The 12,496-nt window shown below is 42.7% G+C and overlaps 1 protein-coding gene across 4 annotated transcripts in view; it reads left to right on the top strand.

The window, feature by feature from the left end:
* The first annotated feature begins 1,270 nt into the window (after window positions 1–1,270).
* The window catches only part of DNAJC16 (DnaJ heat shock protein family (Hsp40) member C16), a 39,931-nt gene continuing 28,705 nt past the window's right edge, over window positions 1,271–12,496 (top strand). For 2 of the 4 annotated variants that reach the window (XR_016388904.1, XM_022598432.3), the window contains exons 1-4: window positions 1,272–1,621; window positions 3,452–3,636; window positions 8,225–8,291; window positions 9,312–9,645. Coding sequence is in view for 3 of the 4 variants with exons in the window: in XM_022598432.3 (XP_022454140.2) it covers window positions 3,470–3,636; window positions 8,225–8,291; window positions 9,312–9,645 (568 nt within the window). In the remaining variant the exon portion in view is untranslated. Of the gene's footprint in view, window positions 1,622–1,726; window positions 3,637–8,224; window positions 8,292–9,311; window positions 9,646–12,496 lie in introns of those variants that run through there. The other 2 variants (XM_089900779.1, XM_089900768.1) reach the window with 2 other exon arrangements.

The raw sequence follows: 12,496 nt of genomic DNA, 5'->3' as shown, positions 1-12,496 counted from the left end.
CCTCATTTCTCCCTGACTACAATCCTACCAGGGTGATAGTCTTTTCCTCCATTTCCCAGATGTGGACGCTGGGGCTGTAGGAAGTGAAGTCACTGTTCAAGATCACAGAGGTAGTAAGTGGCAGAGGCGAGTAGGATTTAAACCCGAGCCCAACTCAAGGTCCACACACAACCGGGAATCCACTTTAGAATGTATTCTCTTGAGCAGTGAAACCTCAGCCCCATTCATCCATTTATTCCCGAATATTTGTTGAGATCCTATCTGTGCCAAGGTCTGTAGAGGCACCAAGAATATAGAGACGAACAAAACAGACTTTAAAAGGCCTGCTTTTATTTATTTATTTTGGGCTGTGTCAGGTCTTCATTGCTGCGCGCGGGCTTTCTCTAGTTGCAGCAAGCAGGGGCTACTCTTTGCTGCAGTGCGCAGGCTTCTCATTTCGGTGGATTCTCTTGTTGCGGAGCACAGGCTCTAGGCGTGCGGGCTCTAGGGCTCATGGGCTTCAGCAGTTGTAGCGCGTGGGCTCAGTAGTTGTGGCTCACGGGCTCTAGCGCGCAGGCTCAGTAGTTGTGGCGCATGGACTTAGTTCTTCCGCGTCGTGTGGGATCTTCCCACACCAGGGATCAAACCTGTGTCCCCTGGATTGGCAGGTGGATTCTTAACCACTGCGCCACCAGGGAAGTCCAAAAAGCCCTGCTTTTAGGTGCTTACATTCCAGTGGGAGGAGACAGATTATAAACAATATAAATAAATAAAAGATACAGTATGTTAGATAGTGATAAATGCAAAGGAGATAAAGACTAAATAAGCAGGGCAGGAGGACATGAAATCTCTTTCTTTACATCCCCAAGGAACCTATGTCATTGGCTCAATGAAAGTTTACCTCACTCACTTGTGCCTCTCCTCCACCGCCCCCACCAGCATCACCATACACATATCCCTTTCCCGTGCTTAGGACAGGACCTGGTACATTCTAGAGTGGAGATCGCTTTTGGGTATATAGGATTAGGAGTCCTGGATTCTAAGCCTTGGGCAAGTCCCTGCCCGTCTCTGGGTCTCAATCTCCCCCATCAGGATACGGTGGAGTTGGACTAGAAACGATCCCTAAGGTCCCTTCCAACTCTGACGCTCTAGGATTCTATGAATAGGGTTAAAGAGAATATAGGGACCAGCGACTGCTTCCCCACCCCAGCAACTGTTGTTAGACAAGGGCCATCTCCTGGTAGAAGTGGAAACTCCTCCCTGGATAGGGGAGGTGTTTTGGCATCCCATCATGCATCGCGACTTCGCCTCGCTAGGAGGGACGTTTTAGCCTCTTTGGTCGCCACCATCCTTTTGGATCCAGCCGGAGCGCGAGCCTCGTTCCTATGACAACCGCGCCAGGTCCACGCGCAGACGGCGGGTGGCAAGGGTCAAAACAGATTTTCAAAGTTGAAGCCCTAGAACTGTTCAGTCCGCGCCTTTGGTGCGCCGGGCCTTTAAGTATCACGTGACTGCCCTCCGGCTTGTCCCTCCTCTTTCCCCTCCCCAGGCCCCGGCGAGCGCTGGTGGACCGGAGGCTCTCGGCCCCGGGAAGTAACTGGAGCACGGACGTTGCAGCCGGTTAGGACGGTGCCCTTTCCAGGTAACTACTTCCCGGCGTGACGCGCGGAGCCGCAGACGCGGCGGGGCCGGGCGGGCTCAGGGATCTCCCGTCAGTTCCTCCTCGTTCCCGGTCCCCGCTGGGCCCGGGGGGAACCCGGAGCCGATGGGGCCTGGCCCAGGGTTCTCGGGGGCGGCGAGGGATGCGGCTGTCTCCTGGAGGGTTGCGACCTCCGGCGGGAGCTCGAGGCGGGGCTCAGAGCTAACCATGTCTCTGGGACCGGCTGCCTGGTCCGGGGTATACTGCCCGAGGGCGATAGCCTACCTGTTGGGCAGGTTGTTTCCTGCTTTGAGGCCGGCACCGTCGAGCTGTCAGCAAAAGAACACAGCCCCCCGGCACTTGGGCCCTCTAAGTGGAGGCGACTGACACAGTTGAATAAGGCACTGGTTGCACTGCATGGTAGAAAAAATAATGGCAGTAAATACCGCTTATTGGCTGCTGACCCCGTGCTCAGTAAATCCTTTACATACGTTTAACTCCCATTTTGATCCTTTCAAGGTGGTATTATTTACCCCATTTTATGAAGGAGGACGTGAGGCTTAGCAAGTTTTAAGTAATTTGGCCAAGGTCATAAAGTGGTAGAGGACAGACCCCAATGTTAGACGGATTCCAGAGTCCATGTGCTTAATTAGTAGCTACATCACCGTCTCAGTTTTTAGCGTGCTGTATGTGTTTTGTGAGAGAATAGGTTATAGATTGCCTTTACAGAAAAGAAACTGGTTTGTTTTAGGATTTTATTCAGCATGCTTGCAGTCCTAAACGGTGGCCATCCGATTAGTCAATTTCTTGAGGATTTAGACTCCCACTTGTCAAAATCCACAATGTTACAGCTTTGTCTCCCTTAAGTAAGATGCCATATTAGATACTTGATCCTTAAAATTTTAGTGATTTGTGAGAAACCAAGATATGGCCCTTGAAAAATCATTGTGTGATATCACAAAGATCATACTCCTGGAGTGTAAATGTCCCTGCAGTACAGCACTACCTTGTTCATTTACCAGCTGGCATTATTTCCAAAATCCACAGTGAATTCAGTCACTACACTCACCAGAGCTGGAGCTTTAACATTTGAAGATCATGCCTGGTCTACGATCTTTGCCATTAATCCCCCTTCACGTGGCAAACTAAAATGTTTCTCACCACTTTTTTTCATCTGAGGTCTCCATTTGTAATGACAGTTGCTAGTGATTAAAGAACAGCTTCTTATTTTCTTGTTTGAATGGGCATGGTGAGAAAGAATAGAATTGGGGCACACAAAGTTGTAACTGCAGTTTTTTTTTGAGTATTTCACTTTCATTCTTATACTTATTTAACTCCCAAGAGCATCACAACTATCTCATTTTGTAGTTTTGCACATGGTAAATCTTAAGATTTCATGAATTTGTTTAGCATGTGCTCAGTGAGGTATTCTCTAACCACATATTTTAAGTTTAAACTATTATTGTCATAATAAGTGAAATAGTGTATTTGAGATGTAGTTGCCTTGATTTCCCTGTGTATGTTTTCCCACGTTTGCTTATTATTTCTTCTTCTCATTCGTTTTCAGTCATTCCTGAAGCTTTTCTGATACAAGGATTTTGGAGAGTTGCTATTCTTATTGCTCATCTCTTCATCTATAATAGTTCTTATTTGTGATATTCAGAAACAGTAGCAAGATTGTTCATTTAAGAAGATGTGGTCAAACAGCTTGGCACTTTTCCTGCAAAATATCTTTTGTTTTGTTTTTCATCTGTATATCTTATACCTTTACCTAGAAAGCAAGACTCTCCAGATTTCTACCAGTAAAACTTACTGCCTCTTCAATCATTTCAGCTCTGGAAAGGAAGAGAAATGGAAGTGAAAAAGTTGAGCATTTCCTGGCAGTTCTTGATAGTTCTGGTTCTGATCCTGCAAATTCTGTCTGCGTTGGATTTTGACCCATACAGAGTCCTAGGGGTCAGCCGAACAGCCAGTCAGGCTGATATTAAAAAGGCTTATAAGAAGCTCGCCCGGGAATGGTAGGTGAAACAAAGAAATAGCAGTTTAAAATAAGCTAAGCAGTTTTAGTAGGAGAATGAAGCCTAAATTATGGTTAGCTTTTATTTGTCTCTGTTTCTGTGTTCATTAAATATATAATATATATTTGTCTAACATATTTTATGTGGAAGGACCTGTATTCGTGTGATTCTAGAATTTTTAGTGATGAGATCCAAAGCCTCTGTTACTATGAAACCCCCTGTTAGGAATTCTTTGGCTTAAAGAATTGCCTTGATACTGTTCACTTATTTAATGTTAAAGTAAGTAGGAGGAAACTTTAATAAATATATTTTTAATATATATTATAAATTATATATATAAAATATATATAGTCAAGAGTGGATAAGCTGCCCTTCCCGTGATTCATAAAGTAACTCTTTGTTTTTGTTTTTGTTTTTTTTCCGGTACGCGGGCCTCTCACTGTTGTGGCCTCTCCCGTTGCGGAGCACAGGCTCCGGACGCGCAGGCTCAGCGGCCATGGCTCACGGGCCCAGCCGCTCCGCGGCATGTGGGATCTTCCCGGACCGGCGCACGAACCCGTGTCCCCTGCGTCGGCAGGCGGACTCTCAACCACTGCGCCACCAGGGAAGCCCCATAAAGTAACTCTTTATGAGTGCCATTGCTAAACAGAACACTATCCAGTCCTATTGTCTAGGTCTTTAATTTTTAAGCTTTCAAAAAAATTTTATAGTAAGAGCTTTTTGCCCTCAATTTAGTAAGAATATTCAGGAACTGAGTACATTACTTTAAAAAATTATCACATAGAAAAATCTTAATTTTACCTGTAGACATTGGGGAATAAGCAAGTGTTTGTGATTTAGCAGGATAGCAATAAATTTAAACCTTATTTTGGACAAACATCGGTTTCTTCCACCGATGCCTTGGACATGACACAGTAGAAGCGCTAGATTATATAGCTGGAGGGGAGCAGCAGGAGGAGGAAGGGATGGTGAGGACACAGGCAGCTAAAGCTGGCAGAAGTAAGGAGAGGAAGCCTGGGATGGGAGCCATCATCAAGTACCTGCTGCATGCTAGGCTCCAGGTTCTATGCTGTTTATCTCATTTAAACCTTATAATTACCCTTTGAGGGAGGATATTGCTGTCCCTGTTTTTCCGGGGAGGAACTAGGCTCATGGTTGGTAAGTCTGTATTACCTGTGGGTTCCATAGGTTGACCTTCTGCACCAGCAGGTAGTTTATTGCTGTTTTCTTTCTTTCTTTTGTTTTTGCGGTACGCGGGCTTCTCACTGTTGTGGCCTCTCCCGTTGCGGAGCACAGGCTCCGGACGCACAGGCTCAGCGGCCATGGCTCACGGGCCCACCCGCTCCGCGGCATGTGAGATCTTCCCAGACCGGGGCACGAACCCGTGTCCCCTGCATCGGCAGGCGGACTCTCAACCACTGAGCCACCAGGGAAGCCCTGCTCTTTTCTTTTTTAATCACTTACCCATCTGGGCAGAAGCGAGAGTGAGTGGGTTAGTGTCTGGGTGGGTAGGAAGTTATGCAGGAGCAAAGCTGCCACGTGCAGATGACACTGCGGGCTGTGCATGACTCTGCCTGACACCATTTTTCTTCAGTGAGAGATGCGTCTGAGTATTCAGTTGGTTGCAGTAAAGGTGAAAGATAGTTTAAAATATACTTTTGAATGTTTTGAATATGTAACTATCTTAGACCATATATTCATATCATGAGGAACCCAGAATTGGATACTAAAAACACAATCTCTGATTATGCATGGCCTCTTTCCAGGGACTCTACAGCAAAGTTGCTTTTTTATCTACATCATTTCAGACTCTTGCCTCTTTGTATTTAAAGCAAAATACATAAATCTGCAATTCATAAGGTAACAACATTCTTTTAGACACAGTGTGGCCTTTGAATTAATTCACAAGGTAGCAATATTCTTTTGGACAGGATATGGCCTTTGACACAATTTGAAAGCAGAAATGATAGCTTGGTTATGTGGGATCTATTAAAATGTACAGCTTTGACTTTTCTATCTTCCAGAGCTAAAAAAAGGTGTTATGATATTAATTAAATAAATCATATGCTTCTCCTCCTTAACTAGAGTCTCTCTAGGCATAATATGCCACCATAGAAAGTCTAAAATTTGATCCAATGAAAGTCTAAAATTTTACTTCACCTTTGTATTTTCACTGTACTATTATTTTCTGCTGTTTTGGCTATGGCAGCATTTTATCAATGAAACAGTTTGCTTCATTTCATAATGGTTTCATATACAGTTGGCCCTTGAACAGCATGGGTTTGAACTGTGCAGTTCCGTTGAGCCCCATGTTGTTTAAGGGTCAGCTGTACACTGAAAATAGCAGTTTCCCAGTTTGACTTTTCAGAGTGAGCTGTCACAGTGGGGAATGGTTCATTGTTGAATTGGATTTGTAACCTTCCTCTGCTGTTTCACCACTTAATAGTATTCCTTACATCGCTCAAGAGCTTTCCCTTTGCTTGGTGAAACCTCTGGTGGGTTTTTTTTTTTTTTGAGAGTTTTATTTGGCAAGAATTTTTAGGACTTCAAGCCCGAGAGGCAGCATCTCAAGTAATCCTGAGAGAACTGCTCCGAGGAGGTGATGGGGGGAGCTAGGATATATAGAGGTTTTGCAACAAAGGGCAGGTAGTCCAGAAACCATATTAAATTACTTTTTATCTCAGAAAAACTGTTTCTCTCCCAATAATTAAGTTTTATTATCGGTACTTTTCTTTTGTCATCTACACTGGCAGAATAACTCCTCCCACCCCAAGAAAAAGGCATCATAAAATTTGATTTGAAGCAAATGGGTATAATGTAGTCATTCACCTCAACAGTAATTGATTTGTCTGATACTTTCCTATATTACTTTTTCTACCTTCGTTTTTTTTCCCTTAAAGGTAGCGTTAGACAGCCAGTAGATACCAAGTACAGTATTTTCTTCACTTTGAAATTTAAAGGGTGTGTATAATATTGTAGTCTGTGAAATGTTTCATGTACACTGAAAATAGCATTAGATGGTACTTTCCTAGAGCTGAATTTATCCTTTTCTAAATGTTTTCAACTTTGTGGTATCTTCCTATAATAAGGAAAATATTCCTTATAAGCTAAAACCGTCTTATGGTATCCTCCTTGTTCTTGGGCCTTGGTTTCCTCTGTTTCAGGATCTGTGGTTTTAACGCAGGTCTCAATAGTCTGTCTTTGGTTCAGTCTCCTTAAAAGCTCCTTGCTACCCTTCCCTTCTTCCCCTACAGAGTTCTGTATGTTAAATCTTCATTTGTGTAATTGCATAATTTTTATCTTCTCAACCTTTGGCCTAAGTTTGAACATTGAAAGCACTTTTTTTTTTCCAGTCATCCAGAAACATACTTTGGAACCACCATCTTGTTTCCTTAAGTCATTATTTTCATTGACATCTAGCTGAGATTTTTTCCCTACTAATATTCATAACAGGATTAAATATTTAAGGGAGGAATGATGTCTAAATTCAACAGCCAATAATTTGAAGGTTTTTTATTTCTAGAGAAGTCAGAATATTGGTATAATTCATTCAAACATGTTCCTGCTAGAATAAGTTGGTCAAGTTGTAAATTTTTTTTATTCCTATGTACTTGGTGCTGTTTTTAGTAGTCATTTGCTTCCCAGTGGATTGTTTCTTTCCAGAACCTTTGCTAGAGGAAATGTACTAGAAGTTAGCAGGAGTGATTACAAAAAAATAAGCTCTGTAATAGAATCTCTTAATAAAATGAACATTGAAAAAATCAGTTGGTAGAAAACACTGATTTAGATCTTAAGCAGTTCTAAGGAAGTAAAACCCAGCCCCTACTTTCCAAAACTTTAGAATCCCCAAAGCTGAAATTGGTACCAATACAAGAAGATTACAGAATAATATATGGCAGCAAGATGGATACAGTTAATTGCCAACTGTGTATAATAGCAAATATTAGTTCCAATATTAGTTGAAATCACTTTGTATAAACTAGATTTTTCTCACATTTTAAAACATGTGGCCTTGTAATTATTATCCATTTGTAAGTAGGCGGTCAGGCAGGTGGGATAACCAGGGGAATAGTGAAAACTAAAATGTCCTAATTTGAACATCAGCAGCAAGATACCATTTGGAACATGGCTGTTACTAAACAAATTCATGGATTATCCTAAAAACTGTTTGCTTTGTCTACCTGAGTTGTCAGAAGAAATACCTACATTGATACCATTCTAACATTGGGATGAAATGCTGCCATCCTGGGAAAAGAAGTTGGTTCTTACGGATAAGTGACTTGACCCTTGAGCTCCAGCAGTGTTTGGGAGCAGCGTAAAGACAGATACGCATCCCACCCTTCCTCAGTGAGAGCCTGGAGCGCTCTCTGGTGCTTTGAACATGTGCCCAGCTGAAGCGCTTTGGGAAGAAATTGCCTGTTCACAGTTTATTTACTGTAGTCACGTGAAGCAACTCATTGCTCCTCCCATTTTTAAGAAACTGTCCTAACAGAATGCCCTTCCCTTTGCCTCTGTGTGTACGAAGATGTCAATTGACCGTGTACAGAACAGTAAATCCATCCTCACTGCCTTCCCCTTTGTGTTTCAGGCATCCTGACAAAAACAAAGATCCTGGAGCAGAAGACAAGTTCATTCAGATTAGCAAAGCTTATGAGGTATCGTGGCAAACTTTGTGATGTATCTTTTAGCTCTTATAAAATATATCTTAGGTGATCCGTTTGGGAAAGTCCTCTCGGAGAGGGCATGTTCCCCATGCCCTTGACCCCGTTTCTAGGTGATGGTAGAGACAACATATTTGGCCACATCCAATATGTTGAAACTAGTACCTGAACACTCAGCTCTTAGGAAAACTGGCCTATTTTAAAGGCTTTAATTGGAATTTTAGAGTCACCCTGAACATATGTCTCTATTTCCTTATATTACATGCTCACTTTGGCAGCACATATACTAGAAACTTATATTAAAGAATCACAGAACAATTTGCCTATATTTATTAAAGTGAGTTAAGGTTACAAATACATTTAAACACAACGTTTTTAACAGTTTTCCAACATATCAGGTTAAGTAAGTTGGTCTGGAATATGCAAGAAAGATAAGTCCATGGCTTCCTGATTTGTGTAGGGTAATGTTCTTCCACAGACGGTGCTTGGCTTATAGAATGATGCTTCATCCTAAAACAGGTTCTTGAATTTTAGACGTCAAAGTTACTTCTAAGTAAGACAAAGTCAGCTAACATACAGTCACAGAATTCAATCCTGTGGCTACTTTTTGGTGTTCTCAGCTTTCCATACCTTCGTCTGAATGACTCCAACCTAGATGGTATGACTGAGTCAACGTTCTCGAGGTTGAGCCCTAGCGATCAAAGTTACATTAAGTTTTCTTTGCTTTATTGACGTGTTTAGTCGTGTGATAGCTCAGAATCTTTAAAGCCAAGATGATCATGAGTAGCTACACAACTGAAGTATTTTGTTTCTGAAATACTTAATTTTTCTATTAAGAGAAGTGTTTCATGGTATATAGAGTGATTGTGTTTAAAACATCTAATTGTGTTGTATCTTTACATTTATTTTTTTCCTATGTCTTCCAAGCTGCTTACAGGAAAGTCCTTTAGATGATCTCCTTTTTTTTCCTTCGTTTCCCGGATTTCTTATTTTTTTTTTTCCCTTTCTTTATAGATTCTTTCCAATGAAGAAAAGAGATCACATTATGACCACTATGGAGATGCCGAGGAGAACCAGGGCCACCAGAAGCAGCAGCGAGAGTATCGCTTCCGCCATTTCCATGAGAATTTTTATTTTGATGAACCGTTTTTTCACTTCCCTTTTAATTCTGAACGGCGAGACTCAATTGATGAAAAGTATTTATTGCACTTTTCACATTATGTGAACGAAGTGGTTCCAGATAGCTTCAAGAAACCCTACCTCATTAAGATCACCTCAGATTGGTGCTTTAGCTGTATCCATATTGAGCCTGTTTGGAAGGAAGTAGTTCAAGAACTGGAAGGGTTGGGTAAGATCATTTTATTCCTTGGAAGATGTTGGTATAGGAGAAGGTGACTTTTACGTCTCTTGAATTTTATGGGCTATTTGGGAGAAGGAACAGTTAATGTGACTTCCCTTCACAAATTCATGGTGACTGGTGTTTTCCTGGGGACACATTTTCAGAGAGGGGAAATGTGTAAGCCACTTTCATCAAGTTAGCGTTACTAACTTGAAGCTTTATCTATGTAGTCTGCTAACATCTAGTTGAGGGCCTGTATATAGAGGAGAACCTTAAAAATTATTGGTTGAACAAAGCAGCCCTCGAGCACCAGTTTTAATGCTGGTAGGATCTGCAGGTTATCCTTACGGTGTTTGTGATTTCACTCTGTATTAATTTGCTAGGGCAGCCATAGCAAGATACCACAGACAGGGAGGCTTAAACAGCAGAAATGTATCTTCTCATAGTTCTCAAGGTTAGAAGTCCAAGATCAAGGTGTTGACAGGTTTGGTTTCTTGTGAAGCTTCTCTCCTTGGCTTGCAGATGGCCACCTTCTCCCTGTGTGTTCACATGGTCTTCTCTATGTATGTGTCTGGGTCTGGTGTATCACACTCTTTCTGTGACCCTAACAACCCCATTTTAACTTAATTACCTCTTTAAAGGCCCTATCTCCAAATATAATCACACTCTGAAGTACTGGGGATTAGAGCTTCAACCTGTGCATTTTGGGGGCACACAATTCAGCCTATAACCCATAGTATTCTAATGGTTCTAGGTTACCACTCTCAATCACAGATTAGCCTTTCCTTTGTTCATAGGCACCACTTAGCGCCAGGAAAATTTTACTGATCCAGGAAGGATATTTATTTTAATAACTCCTAAAAGTTGGAATTACTGAATTAAATGTGTGTGCATGTATTTGTATGTGTTTCATAGGCATTAGCAGACCTAGTGAGTAACTAAAAAGGGACAAACTCAACCATAGGGGCCGAGGGGCCTGGATTTCTCTGGAGAGCGTGCCCCCCTGAAAGCCATCAGTTCATTTATTCTAAAGCAGGAATTTCAACCTGTTGTCCAGAGGCACTCAGGTACTCAGATTTGCCCGAATGCTTTCCTAAGATGTAGTCAAGTTCTTGGAAGACAAGGGAGTAAGTTTAGCACATTGTCTCACGCGGGGCGGGCGGCCGGCAGGTGCTTTCTGTGGCGTCTGATGAACAAATGAGAGGCCGAGGCCAGGCGGAAGCCACCGGGTTCATCACACAGCGCAGCTGCACTTTGTGCCATGCCAGGTGGTGTGCTGAAAATCATTTAACCTCTTCAGTCTAGGAGCTGACATTAAAACCCCATAGCAGGGCCTCCCTGGTGGCGCAGTGGTTGAGAGTCCGCCTGCCGATGCAGGGGACACGGGTTCGTGCCCCGGTCCGGGAAGATCCCACATGCCGCGGAGAGGCTGGGCCCGTGAGCCATGGCCGCTGAGCCTGCGCGTCCGGAGCCTGTGCTCCGCAACGGGAGAGGCCGCAACAGTGAGAGGCCCGCATACCGCCAAAAAAAAAAACAAAAAAATAACAACCCCATAGCAGAACGTAAACATTGACCCAGTGCATAATTTAGAACGGTAATGCATTTACACCAAGGTCAGATCAGAGCCAACAGGCAAACATACATGACGTGAGGCAACATAGCACAGTGGTCAGCTGTTATGAACACATGCCTTGGAGTCATAGAGACCAGTTTTCAGATCTCAGCTGTATCATTTACTACTTTGTGTCCTTGGACAAATTACTTAGCCTAAGTTTCTTCAGCTCTAAAATGGGGTTATGATGTCAAACCAACAGGATTGTTATGAATATTAAATGAGAAAAAAATGTGTTTTAAGTGCCTGATATATATGAAGTACTTAATAAATGAACCTTAGAGAATTTCTGGTTAACGGGGTTTTCTGGTTTACCAAACTAAAATTTTTGAGAGCACCTGTTTTGTAAATTCCTTTTAAAAATCTTTCTCAAATGTTAGTTTTCTTCAGCTCATAGACTGTCAAGCACTGACCTTTGCCTTATTTTTAGCTAAAGATGATTAGATGATTAGAAGCTGGCTGGACAGGAAATGGAGGAGTAACATTCAGGCAAGAGGGAACAGTGCAGGCAGGGCAACAAAGAGCATCCTCAGAAGAGCCAGCAGCAAGGTGTGACTTGAGTGCAGGTGAGAGTGGAGGAAGCAGGAAGAGCATGCTGGGAGCCAGGTGGTAAGGATCCTTGAAGTCCAGGCTAAGGAAGCTGGACTTTATTGTATAGTACGTAGTAAAGCCAAGAGTGATCTAATCAGGTCTGTGCTTTAGAAAGCTAACTGTTCAAGCTGTGTGAAGGACAAATTAAAGAAGGTGAGAATAGGGGCAGGGAGGTTACCAGTCCTGGCAAGACAGCAACCATTGGCCTGAGCTTGGGCAGTAGGAGCAGAGAGGGGCCAAGTGTCCGATATTTCAGGGGTAGGATCACGAAGGGACCTGGCACCTGAGGACCATTTAAATGTGAGAAATGAGGAAAAGAGAGGGAGTCAAGGTTGACTCTGCATTCTGACTTGAGCAACTGGATGGGCAGGAAATACAGAGAAGAGTTGAATTGGGGAGAAGTGATTCTAAATAATGACTGTGGTTTGGACATACCAAGTGCAATGACATGACAATAATAATATAAGCATAATAATAATAGCTTATATTTATTGACAGCTTACCGTATGCCAAGCACTAATGTGAGTATCAACTCATAAACAACTCCTTGAGGCAGCTGCTGTTGTCATCCCGCTTTTATAGAGACTTGGCTCATATTGGTACCTTGTCCAAGGTCCCACAGTTGGTATTCGGCAGAGCTGGGATTCAAACCCAGGG

This window comes from Delphinapterus leucas, chromosome 1 (genome assembly GCF_059928025.1).
Source record: "Delphinapterus leucas isolate spDelLeu-1000000601 "Yukka" chromosome 1, BTC_Dleu_Yukka2, whole genome shotgun sequence".
Lineage (NCBI taxonomy): Eukaryota > Metazoa > Chordata > Mammalia > Artiodactyla > Monodontidae > Delphinapterus > Delphinapterus leucas.
Note: the sequence above shows the minus strand (reverse complement) of the source record. Positions and strands in the feature narration are given on the sequence as shown.